This window comes from Petaurus breviceps, unplaced genomic scaffold, assembly GCF_028583685.1.
Source record: "Petaurus breviceps papuanus isolate PSGF00001 unplaced genomic scaffold, PetGlider_PUasm1.0 91041, whole genome shotgun sequence".
NCBI classification, from domain to species: Eukaryota; Metazoa; Chordata; class Mammalia; order Diprotodontia; family Petauridae; genus Petaurus; species Petaurus breviceps.
In genome coordinates this window covers 40,587,590-40,608,218 of record NW_027187400.1, presented here as the reverse complement: position 1 = coordinate 40,608,218, position 20,629 = coordinate 40,587,590, and the positions used below count along the sequence as shown (strand labels likewise).

General features: G+C 57.6%; 4 protein-coding genes across 5 annotated transcripts in view; 3 read left to right on the top strand and 1 right to left on the bottom strand.

Annotated features, from left to right (window-relative positions):
• The first annotated feature begins 1,912 nt into the window (after window positions 1-1,912).
• LIN37 (lin-37 DREAM MuvB core complex component) lies at window positions 1,913-5,499 on the top strand. Its single transcript, XM_069078593.1, is given in 10 exon segments — window positions 1,913-2,281; window positions 3,325-3,477; window positions 3,979-4,029; window positions 4,105-4,134; window positions 4,475-4,560; window positions 4,753-4,886; window positions 4,888-4,920; window positions 5,018-5,137; window positions 5,230-5,303; window positions 5,390-5,499. Coding segments are annotated over 9 exon segments (678 nt in total). The 5' UTR covers window positions 1,913-2,281; window positions 3,325-3,409; the 3' UTR covers window positions 5,472-5,499.
• A 57-nt stretch (window positions 5,500-5,556) lies between these two features.
• On the bottom strand, window positions 5,557-6,932 carry HSPB6 (heat shock protein family B (small) member 6). The gene is made up of 3 exons (XM_069078657.1): window positions 6,593-6,932; window positions 6,106-6,228; window positions 5,557-5,993 (listed from the first exon to the last, which is right to left on the bottom strand). The coding sequence occupies exons 1-3, from the start codon at window positions 6,803-6,805 to the stop codon at window positions 5,799-5,801; spliced, it is 531 nt and encodes a 176-aa protein (XP_068934758.1). The 5' UTR covers window positions 6,806-6,932; the 3' UTR covers window positions 5,557-5,798.
• A 1,581-nt stretch (window positions 6,933-8,513) lies between these two features.
• Window positions 8,514-14,204, top strand: PROSER3 (proline and serine rich 3). Of its 2 annotated transcripts, none has more exons than XM_069078546.1 (11): window positions 8,514-8,755; window positions 8,894-9,083; window positions 10,626-10,780; window positions 10,909-11,033; window positions 11,190-11,296; window positions 11,599-11,693; window positions 12,321-12,436; window positions 12,538-12,641; window positions 12,791-13,706; window positions 13,798-13,879; window positions 14,067-14,204. In XM_069078546.1, exons 1-11 carry the CDS (start codon window positions 8,697-8,699, stop codon window positions 14,185-14,187), a joined length of 2,070 nt encoding a protein of 689 aa, XP_068934647.1. In that variant the 5' UTR covers window positions 8,514-8,696; the 3' UTR covers window positions 14,188-14,204. The 2 variants fall into 2 exon arrangements, with proteins under 2 accessions (XP_068934647.1, XP_068934645.1); XM_069078544.1 differs by having other exon boundaries at window positions 12,538-12,662.
• Window positions 14,205-14,940: 736 nt separating this feature from the next.
• Window positions 14,941-20,629, top strand: part of ARHGAP33 (Rho GTPase activating protein 33) — a 12,192-nt gene continuing 6,503 nt past the window's right edge. The window contains exons 1-12 of the mRNA XM_069078523.1: window positions 14,941-15,125; window positions 16,996-17,093; window positions 17,231-17,315; window positions 17,525-17,605; window positions 17,766-17,900; window positions 18,033-18,125; window positions 19,108-19,230; window positions 19,312-19,389; window positions 19,482-19,548; window positions 19,633-19,698; window positions 19,819-19,968; window positions 20,439-20,541. Coding sequence (XP_068934624.1) covers window positions 15,120-15,125; window positions 16,996-17,093; window positions 17,231-17,315; window positions 17,525-17,605; window positions 17,766-17,900; window positions 18,033-18,125; window positions 19,108-19,230; window positions 19,312-19,389; window positions 19,482-19,548; window positions 19,633-19,698; window positions 19,819-19,968; window positions 20,439-20,541 — 1,085 coding nt within the window. The 5' untranslated portion in view covers window positions 14,941-15,119. The remainder of the gene's footprint in view (window positions 15,126-16,995; window positions 17,094-17,230; window positions 17,316-17,524; window positions 17,606-17,765; window positions 17,901-18,032; window positions 18,126-19,107; window positions 19,231-19,311; window positions 19,390-19,481; window positions 19,549-19,632; window positions 19,699-19,818; window positions 19,969-20,438; window positions 20,542-20,629) is intronic.

Genomic DNA, 20,629 nt, shown 5'->3' with positions numbered 1-20,629 from the left:
ATGGCCAGGTTCCCTTCACCCTGCCTTACCTACAGCACTAGGTCAGTATGGCTTCCAAAGATGAAGCTCTAACATCCTTCATGTCCCCAGCCTTTTGTTTGGCCAGGCTGGCTCCCCAGAACATCTGTCTCCGACTAATTTCCCACTTCTCCCTGTAGCCTCCACTGAGACTCCCAAAAAATAATAATTAAAAAAGGATATTTCATGAGTTCTGCTGATCCCTGTTCCCTTTTTTTTTACCTGGGAGGGGTGGAATCTTCCTATTTTACAAATGGAGAAACTGAAATCTCTGAGAAATCACACTTCAGAATCATGGAATCTCAAATCTGGAAAGACCCTGCTTGAGCAAGAATCCTGTCCACAAGTGGTCACCCAGTATCTCTTTGACAGGCCCCAGTGATGGGAAGTTTGACCACTATGATGTCCAGCAAAAACACATTTCACCCGTGGACTACCAAAGTTGTTAATTTTCCTCTCAGTGGAGTGGGTACTTCAGTAAAGGGAGAAGAGATGATGGTATTATAGGGAAAAGAGGCTTGGTTCTGGAGTCCAGACCTAGCTTTTAATTTACCCTTTTACTGGTTTGCTGTGACTTTGGACCAGTCCTTCCTCCTCTCTGGGCTTTAGTTTCCCGAGCTGTAAAATAGGGAAGATGCTCAAGTGATTCCATTAGGGTCTGGGTCTCACTAGTAGAGGGAACTTCCAAGCAAGTAAGCTCTTTAACACCAGGGTAGAAGACACACAAATGTAGAGATAGAAAATGTATTTGGTGTTCAATTGTGTCTCTTTGTGACCCCCATTTGGGTTTTCTTGGCACAGATATAGGAGTGGTTTTCCATTTCCTTCTCCAGCTCATTTTATAGATGAGGAAAACAGGGTGAAGTGATTTGCCCAGAGACACAGCTAGTAAGTGTCTGAGGCTGGATTTGAACTCAGATCTTCCTGACTCCAGGCCCAGTGGTCTATTTATTATACCACCTAGGTGCCCCAGAGAATTAATAAAATATGCAAATGCAAAAGAAAGACAGAAACTTGTGTTCTAGCCATATCTGTCTTAAGACACTGTGCTGGTCTGTAGGTCATTCCCACTCTCCAGGAGTTAACATTCTCCTGGGAAGGATGCCATTAACACCTGGGAGGTAGTTCGGGGAGCCCTCCTGTGGAAAGTGACATTTGAGGTGAACCTTGTAGGAAAAGCAGTCAAGGCTTCTGAGAAGTAGAGACGTAGAAAGGTTGACTTCCAGGAATGAGGGATGGACTGAGGGAGAGCAGAAGGTCATAGGTTTAGAGCTGGAAGGGTCACCTGAGTGAAAGGTCACCTCGACCGATTGAAGCTGAGGGTGTTTAGGAGATTTAAGCCGGGAGGGCTGGATTCTGGGCACAGCTGTCCCATTTGGCCGGACTGTAGAGTATATGAAAGCTGCGGGCAGATGATTGAGGGTCCCAAGGGCCAGGCGGGGTGGCAGGATCTGGAAGCCCTATGGGTTCAGTTCACAATTGACCTCCTTTGGCAGCAGAATGACCCAACAGTATAAATTTCACTTTTAACATCTGTAAAATGCACCTAGACTAGAGAAGTCAACTGCTGCCCGGTTGTTTAAAAAGGCGGAATTCGTTGCCTAGCAACGCAGAACTGGCGCGAGGTCCCCTTTCTCCTTCCCTTTTCTTCTAGGAGCCCCTTTAAGCCGTTAGCACTACAAGTCCCAGGAGCCGTGGCGGCAGCTTCAGCCTGCGCCTCCCATAGTGCCTCGCGCGGCCGGGCTCAGGGGACACGTGAAGGAAAGGTCGGGGCACGAACTACACCTCCCATGAGGCGCCGCGCGGCTAGGCCGGGGGACGTTAGTTGGTTTCCGGAAGAATGGTTAGGGGTGGGGCTTCGAGCGGGTGGTGGCCGTTGTCGGCTTCTGATTGGTCCATTCTGTAGACGAGCGGCCCTGCTGCCCAATAGAAGCAACGGGGGAGAGGACCTGGGGGAGACCGTGGGAGCTAAGCCGCTGCGGTGGCCTAAGGCGGAGGTGAAGAGCTGTAAGTCCGAGCCGGTCCCCACGTCCGGGGCTGGGAAGGTGGGACTCCTTGGGCCGAGAGAGAAGCTCTCCTCCCAAACGTGGCCTCTGATCAGCCTCGTGGCTAGCCCCAGCTCTGACCCCGGACCTCCCGCACTGACCCCTGACCCCTGCCCCCGTCCCCGCCCCGGGGCACTGCTGGATACCCCGCTGCCCCAATCGGAACCGGAGCCCGACCGGAGCGATGTTTCCCGTGAAGGTGAAAGTGGAGAAGTCAGGTAAGAGAGGATCAGGAGGCTCCCGGGGACGCCGGAGGAGGAGGGAGCAATCTGGGAGGGCGGCCCGGAGGAGGAGGAAGTTGTGCGAGCAGTGCTGGTGCAAGTGGCTGCAAGTGGAGGAGGAAGGAGCAAGGAGGGAGGGGGAGGAGGAAGGAGCAGGGAGCAGTGGGGCATGACTACAGGGAGAAGGAAGCAATCTGGGAGGACTGCCTAGAGGAGGGAGGGCAGCCCGGGGCGGGGGAGGGGCACTCCCGGAAGAAAAGGGGTCCCGGACCTGCTGGAGGGAGTGGGAGAAGGGAGGGAGCGATCTGGGAGGCCTGCCTGGAGGAGGCAGACTGGGAGCTGTGCCTGGAAGGACTTGAGGCTAGATACAGGTGGAGACTTGCTCTCCCCCCAGCACACAGGGAGGCTCCCAGACCTCTGGGGAGCGTCCAGGGGGCCGTGTACGGGTGGAGGGAGACAGACAAAGGTGCTCTCCTGGGAAGGGAGGATGTCCAGCTTCACCTAGGACCCCAGGGAGCCGGGAGAGATGGGGCCTTGGTCCTGGTGACCAAGCAAGTCAGGGAGGAAAGCTGGGGCCTGGGGCTAAGGTTTCCTGGGTGGGGAGGCCCTCGGATGGTCCCAGGGATCGCTTCTGGTGGGTGAGGGGCTGGGAGGAGCTAGGCCTGGACTTCTAGGCTCAGCTGATTCCCCCCCAAGGAGCAGATGCCGCCCATCTGGGCTCGCTCACTGCTAGAACATGGGGAGGGGGCTGGAGCTCAGGGGGCAGGCCCCAAGCTGGGGGTCTGCCTAGCTGGGGTCTCCATCCTGGGGTCAGCCTGTCCATCTCCAGTCCCCAAACCCGAGGGTCTCCTAGCTGGGGTCTACCCGAGCCAGAGGGTTTGCCTAGCTGGGGTCTCCCTTGTGGGGTTGGCCAAGCTGGGGTCTCCCTCTGGGAGTCGGCCTGTTCGTCAGGCCCCCCTCTTTCCTGCTCCCATGTCTGTACGATGGGAACTGTGTGACACAGACCCTGGCTCTGCCCATGTGGCCACTCTGGGCCTCAGCTTTCTCACAGGGAACTCAAGGACCTCCCTTCAAGTGACTAGACGTGGCCTGAGGCTCTGGTCTTTCCCCTCCCCAGAGCTGGAGATGTCCAAAGCCAGGAACCACCTGGATGCCGTTTTGCAGTGTTTACTGGAGAAGAGTGATGTAGACCGGTGAGGGCAGGGGGCCCCCCGTGGGTCCAGCCAAGGAGACTCTCTTTCCCCAAGGAAGCCCTGCTCGAAGCTTAAGCTGGGGTCCCGAGGGGGGGGGGGAGGGCTTTGAAACTACCCGATCAGAGGCAGCTTCAGGGAGAGAGCCTTGGGCTGTGCTCTCATGCCAGCCAGCAGCATGCTTTGTGGTGTTAGGGGGAGTCCTTGTATGTCTCTGGGCTTCTGTTTATTTATCTGTAAAATGGGGAGAAGGGGTAGTTCAGTGATTAGGGCTGGTGAAGGGATAAGCGAGGCTTAGCCTCAAGGAGACTTAGTTCCTCGACTTCCAGGCTGCCTTGTGCCCCTGGGGGGCAGAACTCTGAGCAAAGGGACAGATGGACAGAAAGGCTAGTCAGCCTTCCAGCTGAAGAACGGACTGCTTCAGGAGACCTTGGAGGGAGCCAAGCCAGGAGGGTTGGGAGGTCAACCCTAAGGCTTGACCTTCTGTAATTCTGTCTCCCAAAGGGAACAGCTGGACGAGGAGGCTGGGAAAGCGCCCTCAGATGCTCACAGCAAGTAGGTCACTGGCCAGGTTTGGGTGGGCCCCTGGCGCTCCATGGGCTGGACTGACATTGGCTTTTTTCTCCCTAGGGACTGCTCTATCCCATCAGCTGGCAAACGGTAAGCTCGCTCCCCCCCCCCGGCTGGGGGAGAGGTGGCTTTTATGTGGGTTCCATCTGGGGGGCTTCCTCTCTTCTCCCTTCCTCATTCTACATTCCAGTCTGACCAAGGCGTGTCTGCTCCAGGTTTTCTGTTCCTTTGCAAATATTCCATACCCTCCTCATCCTGGCATTCCAGGCCTTCCCAAACCTGGCTTCATCCTGTCATGAGTCCACAGCCTGGCAGGAGGCCTTTCCCGTTCTCCTTGATATCTCTTTTGCCTTGGGAGTGGCTAGGTCCAGTCCTGTCCTTCCTGACTCTTTTGTCTGTCCGATCAGTTCCCAATCCTTGTTCCCTGCAGGCCATCGGCCAGGTTCCCCCATCACAGGAGGAAGAAGAGGAAGGAGATGGAGGACGGGCTTGCAGAGGGGGGACAGCAGAGGCCCAGTAAGTGCTGGTTGGTGAGAAGGGGGTTGTCAAGGACAGGCAGCTGTGGACCTGAGAGTTAGGAAGCCCGAGGTCCAATCCCAGCTTAGCCTACCCCAGTGTCCTCATCTGTAAAGTGGGACTGGGACAGGAAGGGAGGGAGAGCTGGATTAACCACTGGGTTCAGCATGGCCTTTAACCCTTACCAACCAGACACTTATACCATCAAGCTATTTGACCGAAGTGTGGACCTGGCCCAGTTCAGTGAGAATACGCCTCTTTACCCCATCTGCCGGGCCTGGATGAGGAACTGCCCCTCTGTCCGGGAGCCAGAGCGTTCTCCCAGCCCCCCCCCCACCTCCTCGGCCAGAGGATGAGGAGGTGAGAATGCCGAGGGTGAGGGGCAAGGAGGGAGGAGGGTTTCACCTTCCTCACACAGGACCTGACACAGGGACTTTGGGGTTGATTGTTTCCAAAGGGGACCGAGGTCACCAACGGGAAGGGCCGAGATGTATACAAGCTTCCACCCCCCGTCGCCCCCTGCCCCAGAATCCCCTCCCCACTTCGGCCAGAGGGCCAGGAGGCCTCTGAGGACCCAGTAAGTAGAGCCTAGACCCACCAGAGGGTTCTCAGACCACAGGGGGAAGAAGACATTTGTAAAGCAGACTCTGCTTCTCTCTCTCTACGCAGCCCCCTGAGACAGTCCCAACCATGTCCTCCCTTATCTACCGCAATATGGAACGTTGGAAACGTATCAGGCAGAGGTATGTGCCTCCCAGCTTAGCCCTTTAACACCCTCCCCTGCCCCATCCCAGGCCATCCCTGACCCTGACGGCCTGTCATTCTCTAGGTGGAAGGAGGCTTCTCATCGGAACCAGCTGCGTTACTCTGAGAGCATGAAGATTCTGCGTGAGATGTATGAGCGCCAGTGACCTCCCCCCAATAAAAGTGTCCCCCCCAGCCCAGCCCCTCCATCTGTTCTTTTCCCCTCCTAAGGCCCACACATCTGACTCTAGCCAGGGGAGAGGCCCGTTGCATTTATTGGATCCTGGAGGCAGGACCTCTCCAGAGCCTGTGCTGGGTGGGGGAAGGACAAAACTGGGAGAAAGTTGGGGGTGGGACAGGGGGAAGGACAGGCTGTACCTGTCCATGGGCAAGAAGGGCTAATGTTTGGGACTGGGGGGTGATGGTGGGGGTCAGAGATTGGTGGTTAGAGCATAGAATATGGGGGAGCAGGGTCGGCGGCCCCACTGCCCTTCCTACTTAGCCCCAGGTGCTGACCCCTGGGCAATGGGCACTGAGCGCTCAGCTGCCTGGGTGCCAGGGGTGGTGGCTAGGGCCTGGATAGACAGGATCCCCTCAGGGGACAGGGCTGAAGTCACTGCTGCAGGGTCCACACCCTCTGGTAGGCGATAGCGGCGGTGAAACTCCCGAGAGATGAAGCCATGCTCATCCTGCAACATGATAGCGTCCCCCTTTTAGGCCGGGGTGACTCATGCCCTTGCACCCCTTCCCCACTCCCCCCTGCCCTCTGTCCTTCCCCCAGCCTCCCCCACATACACGTACCGGACGTTCCTCGTGGCGGGCGTGCACTTCCACATGCCCCCCCACCACCTTGACACTGATCTCCTCTGGGGAGAAATGCTTCACATCCAGTAACACTGAAAACTCCCCCTTGGCCAGGGTCACCTGTAGGTTAGGGGTTAGGGAGCTCAGGAGGGGTACAGCTGGGGATGCTCAGTAAGGAGGGCTCCAGGGCGATCCAGAGGGGTACCTGAAGATGACCCCAATATGACTAAAGGAATCTCCTGGAGAGAGGGGTCAGGATGGGGAATGCCCCCCCCTTTTAAGAGGCCCCAAGCCTTTGAATGGAGTAGGGGTTCTCTCTAGAGTTGACCTGGGGTCCTTTGGCAATCAGGTGGTCTTCTCTGGACTTGAGAAAAGCGCCTCCCCCTCTCAGCTGAGTAGGCATTCAGCAAAAAAGAGCCCTTAAGAGTCAGTAGAGGAGGGGAGAGGAAGGGGGCTTCTAGAGAGCATTTGGGAAGGGCCATACCTCTCCAGAGCCAGGGTCTGCCCGAAGGGCCACGCTAGGTGCTCGAAGGTAGTAGGGTGCTAGGGCTTGAGGGCAGAGGGCAGCCAGCTCAGCCTCCAGCAGACCCTCCCCAAAGCGCTGGTCGAAGAGCCTGGTAGGGGTGGTCAGGCTGGGGAATGGTAGCGGGGCCGGGCGGCGCAGCCAGGATGGCTGGATGGGTACAGGGATCTCCATGGTCAGGCTGGGCGGCAGCAAGTTTCCAGCGGGCACTGGACCTGTACCCTTTATAGCAGGCCCCCGCCTTCCCAGCCCCTCCCTTCCCCCTTGAGCAGGATTCCGGAGAGTTGGCTGCCAGCCGGGAGAGGAGGGAGGGGAAGGGAGAGTCCCTGATATGAGAAACACCCAACAATTAGGGGAGACCTCGAGTCGAGCGAGCACACTTCATGTTCACAGATGTTTATTAAAGCCCCTAGATGGCTAAGACCCCCACCCAAGGCCTTTCCCCTAAGAACTGTGGGGCCTGGTTAGTGTAGACAGGGAGCGCTATGGACAACCATGCCAACGTGCGAGAGCTTCGGGAGGCCCGGACGGGCAGGGAGCGCCTGGTGCTCAGTGGGGCAGCGGCAGGTCCCAGGCCGGTGGCCGTGCACCTCCCTGCAGGAGTCCACGGCGGCTCTGGGTATCGGGCCGCCTGCTCCTTTAAGTCACCCACCCCCGGGGCCCAGCTACAGATCTGGGTAGTGACGCAGGCAGCCTGCCTAGCAGGTCCTGTTTCCATTTGGGGCCTGCCTGCCCGCGTGGGGGCTGGGCTGAGGCCATGGGTCTGGCATTTGGAAGGGGGGGGGCACCCTCTTTATCCAGGGATCATGGCACCTCCCGCTCCCATCACCTAGGGATCCAGGCTCTGTTTTCCCCAGCCCATAAATATGGGCAGCTCCCAAGACTCTAGGGGGGAGAGGAGCAGGGGTGGGGGCCCCGCCCCAGGTGGGGCGGCTGCGAAGCTCCCTGACGTCCCGTCCCTGGGAATGTGGGGGCCTCCTTGGAGACAATTCTTCTTTGAAGGTCCAGCCCTCCCCCGCCCTCGGACCGTGTCCAGACCCATCCAGGGAAGGAAGGGCCGCAGCTGCCCTGCCCCCACCCCGGGCTCCCCCCGAGCCCGGTGGTCAGTCCGCAAGCACACCCCTAACACGGGCCCCTCCTGCCCCCTCCCCAGGTGCGCGACCCTGCCCCCACTCAAGGCGGTGAGTCACGGCCCCCGGAGAGGGAGGCTAGGACGCGCTGTACCCCTCGGCGCGGGGCCAGGGGGCATCTGGGACGGGCAGAAATAGCTCGGCCCGCTGATCCCCGCCACCTGTGGGCACCCTGGCCCGGGCGCCAGGAATGCCTGGCGCCCGGAGGGGTCAGCTGAAGAAACAAAGGGGGCGCCCCGCTGACCAGCGCGGGGCACTGGACGGCGTCCCAGGCTCGGGCTCGGATCCACCGAACTTCCTGGGCCTCAGTTTCGACACCTGTAAAATGGGAGCAACGAACTCCCAGCTCTGGATCCTACTTGTGGCCCTGACTGAAGGTCCCCGGTGAGAGGGGTTGGGGACATGGAGAAGGGGGCAGCCAGTGAGAAGGGCCCCTGGGGAGCAGGATGCAGCAGTCTCTGTGCCAGGGGCTTCCGCAGCACCGAGGCACCCCCCGAGCACGCAAGGACTTGGGCAGGAAAGGGAGGCCGGGCTGCTCGGACGAGAGTCCTATCCCCTGAAAGGGCAGAATTCTTGCCCCGCGAGGCATCCCGGACCTCTCCTTCTGAGAGCGCCCCCAACCACCCACTCAGTGCTGGCGGCCCAGCCCTGGTCAATCATTATCCCTATTTACGGTCCTAGAAAGAAGAGTAGCCAATAGAAAGGCGCCTGCCTTCTTCTGAAGTCCCGCCCTCATAGAACCCCACCCCCACCCCCCGCCAGTTCGAAGGCAGTATCTGCGCAAGCGCACTCAGGATCGGCACCTCGCGGCTGTTGGTAGGGTGACGAGGCCGCCCCCTTTCCCGCCCCGGTGCTTCCGGTGAGGGGGGCGGGTTTGAGGGGACTGTTGCTTAGCGTCGGACAGCGCCGGCTCGGAGGCGGGAGAAGAGAGAGGAATGGTTGGAGGAGGTGACGGCGGCGGAGGCTGCGGCGCCTGCGGCGGAATGGACAACAGGCAAGGACCGGGCCTCTGGGCCCTAGGAGGGGCGAGCTTCCCCTGGCGGGAACTACTGTTTCCAAGAGCCCCAGAGCCTCCTGGGAATCGTAGTCCGCTCCTGGCCCTTCTAGCCCCGCCCCTTTCTTCCCTATCCAGCCTAGCCGTATTTTCCTTCCGGGGCAGCTCCTGCGAAGCCATTCCCCCGAGCAGGCGGAGCCATTACCACCCGTCCCCAGAGCGAGAGCGAGACCGAGGAGGGGGGGTCAGGACCGCGGTAAGGACACGCCCCCGGCGCGTGCCACCGGGAGGGAGGCTTGACCGGCTGCTGGGCCCGAGCCGGACTGTGGTAGGTGGTTGTTCCTTGCTCCGGGCCCGTCTCCCGGTGCCATTTTCTTCATCTTCAGAGTGGGTCCTCACTGTCCCCGCCGTTCTCTACATCTATAAATCGTAGCCCCAGTGTCCCCGGGGAAACACAGGGGCGCCCCCTGCAGGCCACCCGATGCCGCAGTCCTTCCCTTGTCGGTTTCAGAAGCCGAGCCTGCAGGTCCAGAGGGACCCCGGCCAAGAGGTTACGCCCAGCGTTCTCCGCTGGCCTCCCCTGGGACTCACCTCCCATTAACATAACGTTTTAAGGTTAGGACTGTGCATCAGGAGCCAATCAATGACTAGCATTTCTTTGTCATGCACCCCTTCTCCACAAAGAAAGTCAGAGGAGTGTCCCTGCTCTCCAGAGGGACATAACTAGGTATGAACCAAAGACAGGAGCACCGGAGATAGTCTGCAGGAAAGGCCCTAAGCTTGAGGAGCCTGGGAAAGGCATCTTGCAGATTGCAAACTGATGATAGAAGGAAACCAGGGAGCAGGGGTAAGAAGGGAGGGAGTTCCTGGCATGAGGCACCGCCGGGACAAATGCATGGAGTTGGGAGATGGAGTGTGGGGTGTGAGAAGCAGCAGACTTCACATGGGAGGGGAACGAGGCTTAAGAAGACATTTTACAGGTGGAGACGCTAAGACCCAGGCCCCAAGTGCCTATGGGCCTCCTCCCCATTTTGGTATGGGTGTTGTATCCTCTGAGGAAGCTAGGACAGGGCAGAGACTTTGCTCTCCTAGCCCAGAGCTGTCCCCATGATAGATACTTAATGTTTGTTAAAATAAATCATGGAGTCGTGGCTGTATCCAAGTGCCCTCCACGGCTTATATCAGACGGTAAGTCAGAGAATCATACAATGTAGTGCTGCACGTGACCTCAGCAATCTAGCCCAACCCCTGTTTTACAGAGAGGGTCTGACTCCAGGCCCAGTGAGTGACCTTGACACCTCGGCACAGCTGCCTCTCTTCCCTGCTCAGTTCTCCAGCCCCCGGGCTGCTGATCCTGCAGTCAGGGGACTCACTGGGCTTGGAGTTGTGTGACCCCTTGGGCAAGTCAGTAAGCTGCTACCATCTGTAAAATGGTTCTGAGAGAATAATCTTCTGATGACTGGCTCCTGAGATGTTGTGAGGAAAATTCTTCCTATTGAAAGATATAATGGAACCATGGACAGGGCTAGATTTTGTGTCAAAGGGAGGGTGGGCAAGGGTTTCAATCTCAGCTCTTCCTTTTACCACTTAACTGTGTGACCTTGAATAAGTCACTTCCCAAGGCCTCCCTTTCCTCCTTTGTCAAAGTAATTGGCCTTCCAAAACTTGAGAGATGTTTTCTACCCTCCACACCTGAGGCAGGAAGGAAATAGAAAAAATGGGCTTGCCAGGTTCAGTGACTACCCCAATGGTGGAGACTAGACCAGAGTTGAGGAGTTACTGATAGGTCCAGGGAGCTGGTTTGTGGAGGGGGTGGGGAGGAAGGTCTGGGAGGAGGTCCTGGAACCCAGCTTTTCTTCCCTGTTTCCAGGGAAGCCCATCACGACCATCTCAGCTCAGCCCCCCAGCTTCTCCAGCCCCCACATCCCCAGACTTTGATGAGTCATGGCCTTCCACAAGCCTCTCATCCCCCTCTGATCCCTCTGAAGAACAAACAGAACAATTAGGAGACTCTGTGCTTGCCAAGTGAGTAGAAAGAACAGAAACTGGGAGGAGGTAAGCCTCCTGGACATGGCCTGCTGCCCAGGGCATGGGAGGTGAGGTGCTTCCCCAGCCCGAACTGGGCCTCACCCCTTTCACTCTTCCTGGGACAGGTACATGGCTCGGTTCCGGCAGGCTCAGCCCACCAGCCGCCAGGAGCGGCAGGCAGCAGGCCCCACAGCTGCTGACTTCTGGTGGCTGCAGCCCCCAGCCCTGAACTGCCCTGGTCCCTCAGCAGGTACCTGCCCCTGTCCGTTGCTCGGGGACCCCCAACCTCCCTCCTGCCCAGGGAACCAGGGCCCACAGCAAGCCTGAATTCGAGGGTGACTGGCAGGTCTAGATGGGAATCTCACAAAGAGTTGGGAGAGAGGCTGGTGATGGTTGTTTCTTGAAGATGAAAAGGCCAGAGGAGGCAGCCTCAACCCAGCCACCCCCACCCCGACGGTGCTACAGGGAGAAGGAGCGTCTAGGATGGAAGCCTGCATATCAGGGGCACACAAGGTGACTGATGCTTGGGGGTGGACAGCCCAGCTCCAAAACGGGGACCCTCAGAGGGCTTTTTTATGGGATGAGGGATTTGTCATTCCTTTGTGGCAATAAGGAGACTGAGTTCAGAGCCTAAAGACCTGTAGAGCCTGGCTTCTGGACTCCTGTCCCAGGGGGCCATAGTAGAGCAGGCCTGCAGGGACCCTCTGGTTCTGGACCTCCCTCCCTAGCAATGTCTCTGGGAAATGGGGACGTGACTGCTGACTGACGTCCTTCTGGGGCCTGAGCCATTGGCCTTTCCTCCTTTTCCGGCCCAGGGCCACATTTCTCCACTGGAAGTCTCTGACACATCTGCATTGGACCTTGAGACCCTGAGTCTCCAGGACAGGGCAGTCCAGCTTCTCCTCCGGAGGTGACTTCCTCTCCTAGTCATAGGTTCCCCCTGCATTCCCCCCTCCCCTCCCTCAAAGCTATAGTGGGTCTGTGTTGCTGTTTATGATAAAAATGAAAATCCTCAGCCTGGAATCAGGCCTCCATGCCCTTTTCTGGTCTTCACTTTACTCCTAACCTGCATTCTAGTCAAACTGACCAGTGGCAGTAGCACATACACAGCCCTCCATCTCCTGCCCCCATGCCTATGTAACCCTCCCTCCAATATTCTTCCTGCTAGAATATCTCAGACACTTACTAGCTATGTGACCCTGGGCAAGTCACTTTATCCTATTTGCCTCAGTTTCCTCATCTGTAAAAGGAGGATAATAATAGTTCCTACTTCATGGGGTGTTGTGAAAATATTTGTAACTGCAAACCTTAAAGTTTTATATAAGTGTTTGCTGCTAGTATTTTATTTCTTCTGTGTATGTGCTGTAATCTTCATTGGCCCCCTATTAGAACAGAAGATTTTTATGGGTAGAGACAGTCAAATGCCCAGAGACCAAGGCAGTGCCAGGCTGGGCATAGAAGAAGCTTAAGAAAGGCTTGTTGGACAGACCCCTCCCTAGGCTTCCTCTGACCCTTATGTCTTGCTCCTTTCCGCCAGTGAGATTTCTTCCAGCAGCAGTAATGAAGTCATCTCCATCCCAGTCAGCTCTGAGGCCCTCCCCTCCCCACCCTTCACCTCTGACCCTGGAGCAAGCCCCTACCCTAGGGAATCAGGTGAGATTGACACCTTTCCTTTCCACATCCCCAGTGGGCCTGTGGGACACACACACACACATATCCTGGCCTCAGTCTGAAACCAAAGTTCTTTCTCACAGCCCCATTGACAAGGACCCAGGTCCCTTTGCCATCTGTGGCCCACCCAGAGGATGATATCCTCTCCCAGTGGCGTCTCCGAAGGAAGATGGAACTGGCCCAGGAGGTGTGTGTAGATGGGCCCCAGGTACAGTCCTGGTTCACCAGCAGGGCCCTGGTATGAAGTACAAGTGACACCCAGGGGACTTGGGAATAGGAGCAGGATATAGGGGAGTCACAGCCCCTCAAAGATCTTTCTGTGTGTTCCTTCTCCAGGTCACTACGACCCATGGTCAGCCTAAGCCTCACCACATATATGCCCAAGGACCCACTGTTGCCAACCAGCTGAACCCTCTAGTCTCCCTCAGCAACCCCCAACCAAGCCTCCCAGCCCCCCTTTATGGACCCCAGCAGGTCCCCTCAGTCCCCGTCTGTGGGCCCCAGCACGTTGCCCCATTCCCTCTCTATGGGCCCCAGCAGGTCCCCTCAGTCCCCCTCTGTGGGTCCCAGCAGGTCCCCCCAGTCCCCCTTTGTGGGCCCCAGCAGGTCTCCCCAGTCCCCCTCTGTGGCCCCCAGCAGGTCTCGCCAGTCCCCCTCTGTGGACCCCAGCAGGTTGCCCCAGGCCCCCTCTATGGGCCTCAGCAGAGCCCTGTTCTCCTCTGTCCACATGAGATAAGTTCCCCAGTTTCCCTCAATATTCCCCAGCCAAAGCCACCAGTCTCTCTTAGTCTTCCTCAGCCATGCCCTCCCCACCCAAGCCCTGTGGTGCCTCTTTGTAACCCTCAGCCAAATCCCCCTGCCCCATGTTGTGCATCCCAGCCAAGTCCCCAGCCGGCAGTTCAGAATTCCCTTGCTACATGTCAGAACCCCTTCCATCTCCACTCTGGCTCTCCAGAAACAGGTTGCAAAAGATTACAGTCTGGGGCCTTTTCCCCAAGTTCTAGGGGTTCCTCTGAGCCTAAGAGGCAGAACCACAGGCCCAGAAAGGCCCAGAACCCAGGTACCAAGAGCCATGCTCCCAGGCCAGGGCCGCTGCTGAGAGGGACCCTGGAGCAGGTGGTAGCTGCTCGTCTCTTCCCAGGACCTTCAGAAGACTCCCCCTCCTCCCCCTGTGAATCCCCCCCTTCTGCTGAGACCCCGCCCCCCAGGGAGCTGCTAGCTTTGGCTTCTGGGTTACTAGAGGCTGCAGAAGGTGAGAACATCAGGAAGAGATGGGGCAGGTGTGGGTCATCTGTGACATTCCTGGAGATCCATGAGGGCGTCCCTGTTCCTGTCCTTCCCAGACTCAGATGGGACAGACTTTGAAGAGGATGGTCTGCTGCAGGTGCTTCGGGCCCGGCGTTCAGAACTTCGGTCTTGCTTGAGGTGACCGTTCTTCACATTCCCACAGACAGCCCCTCCTCAGTGAGAGATATGCTCCTGGATCCCCCACCCCCACCCCACTCCTAGGAGCCTTCTGGCTCGGGCCCCTATGTAGCCTTCCTCCAATCCTCTGTCCCTGCCTGTACCCCCTGCCTCTTTCTTTGCAAACCCTTTTCCTTCAACTCCTCAGGGAAGTTGACAAGCGCCTGTCCAAGCCCACGAACCCTGAGAACTTGGGACCCAATTTCCAGCCAGCTGGAACATTGGGCTCTCCCAAGGAGATCTCCAGCAGACATAAGATTGAGGAATAAATGTTCAATAAATTGCATCAGAATTGCTTTCTTCGGTGATGGGGGAGGAAGGGAAGGCAGAGCCTGGGGTCAGGGTTGGGATCTGTTGGAGGAGGCTTCTTCGGACCCTCCCGGGGCACCTGCCCTCAGGATCCTGGGGCAGATGTTCTCCATCCCCCAGGGAAGAAGGGGAGAATGGGAAGAAGGTTTGGACATTTTGGAAATGAGACTACAAGTCTGTAGGGGGTAGGTCGGTTTCAGAAAGGAGAGGGGCTCTTGTGGAGACAGCGACCCTTGTTCTAGAGCTGGACAGGGCCTCAGAAACCACCCTCCTCATTTTACAAATTGGGAAACTGAGGCCCAGGGAGGTTCAGGGAACTGTCCAGGGTCCCGACGTAGTCAATGACCCGGCGTCGGTTCAGGGTCAGGAGCTTGGACTCTGATGGCCGGCGATCCCCCCACTTGGCGCCACGCGGCCCCTCCGAGAGGCCGGGAGGACACCGGTACTCCTTCCCCTCCCCTCGGGGTTCAGCCCCCGCTCCCTCAGGACAAGAGCTGCTTTGTTTGACAGCCGGTGCGGACAGCTCCTGGGATGCGGGCACGACAGGGCGGGGCCACACCGGGTGGGCAGGGCCCTGTGGGGCCGTGGCCAATGAGAAGCCGGAGGGGCGGGGCCTGGACTTGCCCGCCCCTCTGGCTGGCCGGCGCCCTTCCAGTCCACGCCTCCCGCGCGCGCCCGACTGTTGGGGCCGTTAGGGGCGTGGCCTCGGCCCGCGCACCCCTCTCCCCATTGTGTCGCCATGGCGGCGGTGGAGGCGGTGGAGGCAGCGGAGGAGGAGGCCCCGGCCTGAAGAGGAGGAGGAGGAGGAAGAGGGGAGGAGGAGCGCGGCCTGGTCCCCTCTGGGCCCCTCGCCGCCGGGGGTGACAGGGTGACGGCGGCAGCGCGACTGGCCATGGTGGTGAGCGGGCGGGGGCGGTGTCCGGCTGTCTGTTGGGGCGTCTATCTGGATGTGGGGGGCGGCGGGGACGGGGCGGACCCTGCGGCTCGACGGGGACTCGGCCTCCCCCCAATGAATCTCCATCCCCCCTTCCGGAGGTCTCCATCCTCCCCCCAGTGAGTCTCCATCCCCCCTTCCCAGGGTTTCCATCCCCCCCCTCCCGGGGTCTCCATCCTCCCCTCCCTGGGTCTCCATCCCCCCTTCCTGAGTCTTCATTCCCCTCTCCTGGGGTCTCCATCCTCCCCTCAGTGAGTCACCATCCTCCCCTCCCTGGGTTTCCATCCTCCCCCCAGTGAGTCTTGATCCCCCCTCCTTGGATCTCCATCTTTCCCCCAGTGAGTCTCCAATCTCTCCTCCCAGGGTCTCCATCCTCCCCCCAGTGAGTCTCCATCCCCCCTCCTTGGATTTCCATCCTCCCCCCAGTGAGTCTTGATTCCCCCCCTCCCTGGGTCTCCATCTTTCCCCCAGTGAGTCTCCATCCTCCCCTCCCTGGGTCTCCATCCTCCCCTCTCGGGGTCTCCATCCCCCCCTCCCTGGGTCTCCATCCCCCCTCCCTGGGTCTCCATCCTCCCCCTCAGTGGGGCTCTCTTCTCCCCTCAGTCCAGATTTCTTCTATCCTGTCAGGCTTACTCTATCCTCTAAATCTGATATGTCTTCCCCTTCAACCCTGCCTGACCTCCTTGGCCTTGGCCACATCTTCCCATTATCTATCCTCCCCTCAACCTGCTCCATCCCCCATGACTCCTCTTCATCCCACCCTGACCTCTCACTTCAGCCTGGTGACACTATCACCTCAGGCCACCTGAGTGCTCTTTTGTCTCTGCTCTAGCCACAGGAACACACACACGCAGACAGCCATAGCTTACTCCCATCCCTACAGCCTTAGCCTGCTACTCTGACCCTATGCCCTGTGGCCCTTCTACCTCCATGCCATCCTTTGCCTCCAGCCTGGCCATTCTCAATGTCTGTCTTGTCTCTACCACTTTATCCGGGCTTGTGCCCACCCTGACCCAGCCCCATTTGGCTCACTCATCATCTCTGCCCAGTTGGGCTCTTCTTTCACCCTTCCCCTCCCCTTACTGGCCCTCGTCTCTTTCTCTGGCCAACCCAGACATTATTTGATGCTCGCTCTGCCTACACCAGCTTCCCTCCTGATTTGCCAGCCTGCACAGAATGCCTCACTCCCTATGCCCCTTCAGCATCCTTTCTTCCTGTCCCATATTAGGGGGGTCTTGGAGCCAGTGGTGCAATGGATAGAAAGCTGGACCGGAGTCATTGGAGTTTGAACCCTGCCTCAGACACCCACTGCCTGGGTCACCCAGGGCAGGACGCTGTCTGTCTGTCTCAGTTTCCTCATCTGTAAAGTAGGGCTAATGGCACAGATTTCTTAGGGCTGATGCAAAGATAAGTTGAGATAATGTTAGTAAGCATCAGGACAGTGCCTGGCTTGGAGTAGCATTACATAATTACTACTGCTGTTTTTACCTACAGCCTCCTCTCCCCCACTCTCTCTGTCCAGAGTCCTCCCTCCCCCTCGCCCTGCCCACACGCTCACACGCGCGACTTCTCTTCTGTGCGCCTCCTGACATCTCATTGCACAGGGGAGTGTCACCTTCCGTGTCTGGAATGTTCTGGCCCTGCCTTTGCTTACGCTCAAGTCCTCTTGGATTTCTTTCTTTAGTGCTATTTCAGCCACAAATTTGGCCACTTTGTCTTGTTCTCTGGTTCTGCCGTTGAAAAAATAGCATTTGGGCCTCCTTTGTAGCACTCGGGTCCTGGGACACTCTAGCTAGGGGCTAGGCATTCCTCAGGCATCTTTCTCTTCCCACAGGCCAGAAGCACAGATAACCTGGATGGTCCAGGGGAGGGGCCTGTACAGCCCCTACCCCCTTCAGGGGGATCTAATGTGAAGGGGAAACCTGGCAAGAGGTAGGAAGAAATGGGAGCTGCTTGGGATTGTAGGAGGTGAGGCCATAGCTTGAGCTCAGCCAGGTCTCCCCAGTTCTGAGTTCAGCTTAGGGACCTAGGCCAAGGTGCTCAGAGTGATCTGTGACTTACATCCCTAGGATCTCCACCCCTCGTGGCCCTTTTCCCCGGCTGGCTGACTGCGCCCATTTCCACTATGAGAATGTTGATTTTGGCCACATTCAGGTACTTGGGGTCCCTGATCTGGGCATGACAGCATGAGATGTCCATGTCCATGTCCAAGATGACCCTGTCCCCCAGAGCAGCCCATTTGCCATCTGCCTGCGCTCTCTCCTATTGTGTGTTGTGTGTTTGGCTTTAGGCCACTGGGGTCGGGGATAATGTTGGAAGGATGGCATGTCCTGGGCCTTGGGTCCTTGATTTTTCCCTTTTAGCTGCTGCTATCTCCAGATCGTGAAGGCTCCAGTCTTCCTAGTGATAATGAGCTGGTGTTTGGGGTCCAGGTGACCTGTCAGGTAAGACCCTTGATTCCACATTTTGCCTCTCAGCCCTACCAACTGATTGGTGACCTTGCCTCACTCCCAGTTTGTCACAGATTGACCCACAAACCTTCTCCAGCCTGAAGTTATGAGTCCGATCTGTCACTTTAACCGTTTGAATCACTCTTTCCCCCAGGGCCGGTCCTGGCCTGTTGTCCGAAGCTATGAGGATTTCCGCTCCCTGGATAGCCATCTCCATCGCTGTATCTTTGACCGTCGGTTCTCTCGCCTTCCAGAACTACCTCCAGCTCCGGAGGGCTCCCGGAACCAGGTAAAGTCCCACCTTCTGCCTTGCTCCTTATGCCTCAAAACTGGGCAAAGTAGTATTTCGACAGTGAGGGATGGAGGGAAGGGAGGCTTCTCAGTCCCACCTAATCCCTGCTCCACTTTTTTCCCCATCCAGCTGCTAGTACCCTTACTCCTACAGTATCTTGAAACCCTCTCTGGATTGGTGGACAGTAACCTCAACTGTGGCCCTGTGCTTACCTGGATGGAAGTAGGAGTCCGTGTGTGTGTGTGTGTGTGTGTGTGTGTACGTGTGTGTGTACGTGTGTATGCACCTGCACGCGGACACTAAAAAGAACAAGAAAGGGAAGGGAGAGAGAGACAGAGTCAGAGAGAGGAGAGAAAGAGAGGGAGAGAGAGAGAGAGAGAGAGAGAGAGAGAGAGAGAGAGAGAGAGAGAGAGAGAGAGAGAGAGAGAGAGAGAGAGAGAGAGAGAGAGAGAGAGAGAGAGAGAGAGAGAGAGAGAGAGAGAGAGAGAGAGAGAGAGAGAGAGAGACAGAGAGAGAGAGAGAGAGAGAGAGAGAGAGACAGAGAGAGAGAGACAGAGACAGAGAGAGAGAGAGACAGAGACAGAGAGAGAGAGAGACAGAGACAGAGAGACAGAGACAGAGAGAGAGAGACAGAGAGAGAGAGACAGAGACAGAGAGAGACAGAGACAGAGAGAGAGAGACAGAGACAGAGAGAGAGAGAGACAGAGACAGAGAGAGAGAGAGACAGAGAGAGAGAGAGAGAGAGAGAGAGAGAGAGAGAGAGAGAGAGAGAGAGAGAGAGAGAGAGAGAGAGAGGGAGAGAGAGGGAGGGAAAGAGAGAGAAGGAGGGAGGGAGGGAGGGAGAGAGAGGCAGAATGTGAAGGATGCAAGGAAATAGATTGGGGTGTGGGAAGTGAGCCAGGCTAAGTGTTTAGGTGAAGGGTAGGATGCATGACAAAAGGGCTATGGGCAGGAAAGGCAAAGAATTACTAAGCAGAAAGAGCTGGTTATGGCTGTCTGTGTGTCTCTGGGCCCAGAAGCAGATGTGAGCTCTGGTGAAGAGTATGGGCTTAGGGGCAGGGCCGGGGGATGGGGGGCACAATATATGTATCAGAAGCTGCTTGGGCAAAGTCTGGGAAGATGAGAGAGGAAAGATGCTTGTGAGTGGTAGGTGGTGTGCCTCCAGTGGGGCCGTCAGCCCCATCTCCCTCTGCCCCGCCACCAGCTCGATAACCATGGCCATCGGCTGCTACTGAGTGAGGAGGCCTCCCTGAACGTTCCTGCGGTGGCTGCAGCGCATGTGGTCAAGCGGTACACAGCCCAGGCCCCAGATGAGCTGTCCTTTGAGGTAATGTTTCAGGGGAAGGGACTGCAGGGCCTGTTCTGGATTTTGACCCTCCTCTGACTCCCACTTGCTCCCCATTCTCAGGTTGGTGACATTGTCTCTGTGATTGACATGCCACCCACAGAGGACCGAAGCTGGTGGCGTGGGAAACATGGATTCCAGGTAGAAAGAGGGGGCCGGTGAGAACCTAAGAGGGCAAGGACCTCGAAGAATGTTGGACCATCTGACTTTTGGCTTTTGATCTTTCCCCTTAGGTTGGTTTCTTCCCTAGTGAGTGTGTGGAGCTATTCACCGAGCGACCAGGCCTGGGGGTCAAAGCTGGTAACAACAAGTGGGCAGTGCCAGGGGAGAGGGTGGGGCAGGGGGTAGGGACCTCAAGCCATCCATGCTGGTTTCCCCCCACAGATCCTGATGGCCCCTCCTCCAGCATCCCAGCTCCCCTAAGGGAGGGCCCTCCCTCTCTCACGTCAGGTAACAACTGGGGCTCTCATCCCCTGGGCCCTGTCCCAGCCCACCCCTCCCCTCTGCTGCTGGGCCTTTCCCTCAAACTGAGTCCCCTGTTTCTCTCCCACCACAACCACCACTGAGCAGTGCCCCGGCCCCGAGGAAAGCTTGCAGGCCTCCTCCGTTCTTTCATCCGCTCCCGCCCATCTCGTCAGAGGCTGAGGCAGCGGGGCATCCTTCGGCAGCGTGTCTTTGGGTGTGACCTTGGGGAGCACCTCAGCAACTCTGGCCAAGATGGTGAGGTCCTGGCCCAGGCCCTGAGTTAGTGGGTCACTCCCTAGCCTCCCAGTCCTCTGTGTTCTCTCCCCATGGGTACATTGTGAGAGCTGGAGTTTACATGACGTTCTCAACAATGCTATGATGCAGGTGCTGCAGGTATTACCCCCATTTTACAGAGGAGAAAACTGAGGCTCAGTAACATTAAGTCATTGACCTCATGATCACTAGTAAGGGCCAGAGAGGATTCGAATAGAGGTTTCATCTAATTCCAGAGCCAGCAGACTCTCTTAGGAAGTGCTGTCTGCAGAGAAAGTGTCTCCCAGTCAGTAACTTAAAAGTGAAAACGACCCTCCGGAGACCACCCCAATCTTATCCCCTGTGAGGCATCCCCATGCATTTGGCTCTCTTCTTCACCCGCCCCTTTTATAATGCTCACCCCCCTCACCTCATCATGGACTTTTCTGCCCCGGCCCCATCATCCTTTCTAGTTCCCCAAGTCCTGCGCTGTTGCTCAGAGTTCATTGAGGCCCATGGGGTTGTGGATGGAATCTACCGCCTCTCAGGTGTTTCTTCCAACATCCAGAAACTGAGGTAGGGAGGGAGGGGGAGAGAGCGGCCCAGAGCGGGAGGGCTTGAGAGGGGAGCCCAGGCGGAGGGGGAGGGCTTGAGAGGGGAGCCC

Bases quoted from the DNA above. Each gene is read 5' to 3' on its own strand.
- HSPB6 (XM_069078657.1), bottom strand. From the start codon at position 6,805: ATGGAGATCCCTGTACCCATCCAGCCATCCTGGCTGCGCCGCCCGGCC. The intron at 6,229-6,592 runs GTATGGCCCTTC...CCTAACCTACAG, and splicing joins CAGACCCTGGCTCTGGAGAG to GTGACCCTGGCCAAGGGGGA. The intron at 5,994-6,105 runs GTACGTGTATGT...ATCATGTTGCAG, and splicing joins CCCGCCACGAGGAACGTCCG to GATGAGCATGGCTTCATCTC.
- PROSER3 (XM_069078544.1), top strand. From the start codon at position 8,697: ATGGTTGGAGGAGGTGACGGCGGCGGAGGCTGCGGCGCCTGCGGCGGA. The intron at 11,034-11,189 runs GTACCTGCCCCT...TGTTTCTTGAAG, and splicing joins CTGCCCTGGTCCCTCAGCAG to ATGAAAAGGCCAGAGGAGGC. The intron at 13,707-13,797 runs GTGAGAACATCA...TGTCCTTCCCAG, and splicing joins GTTACTAGAGGCTGCAGAAG to ACTCAGATGGGACAGACTTT.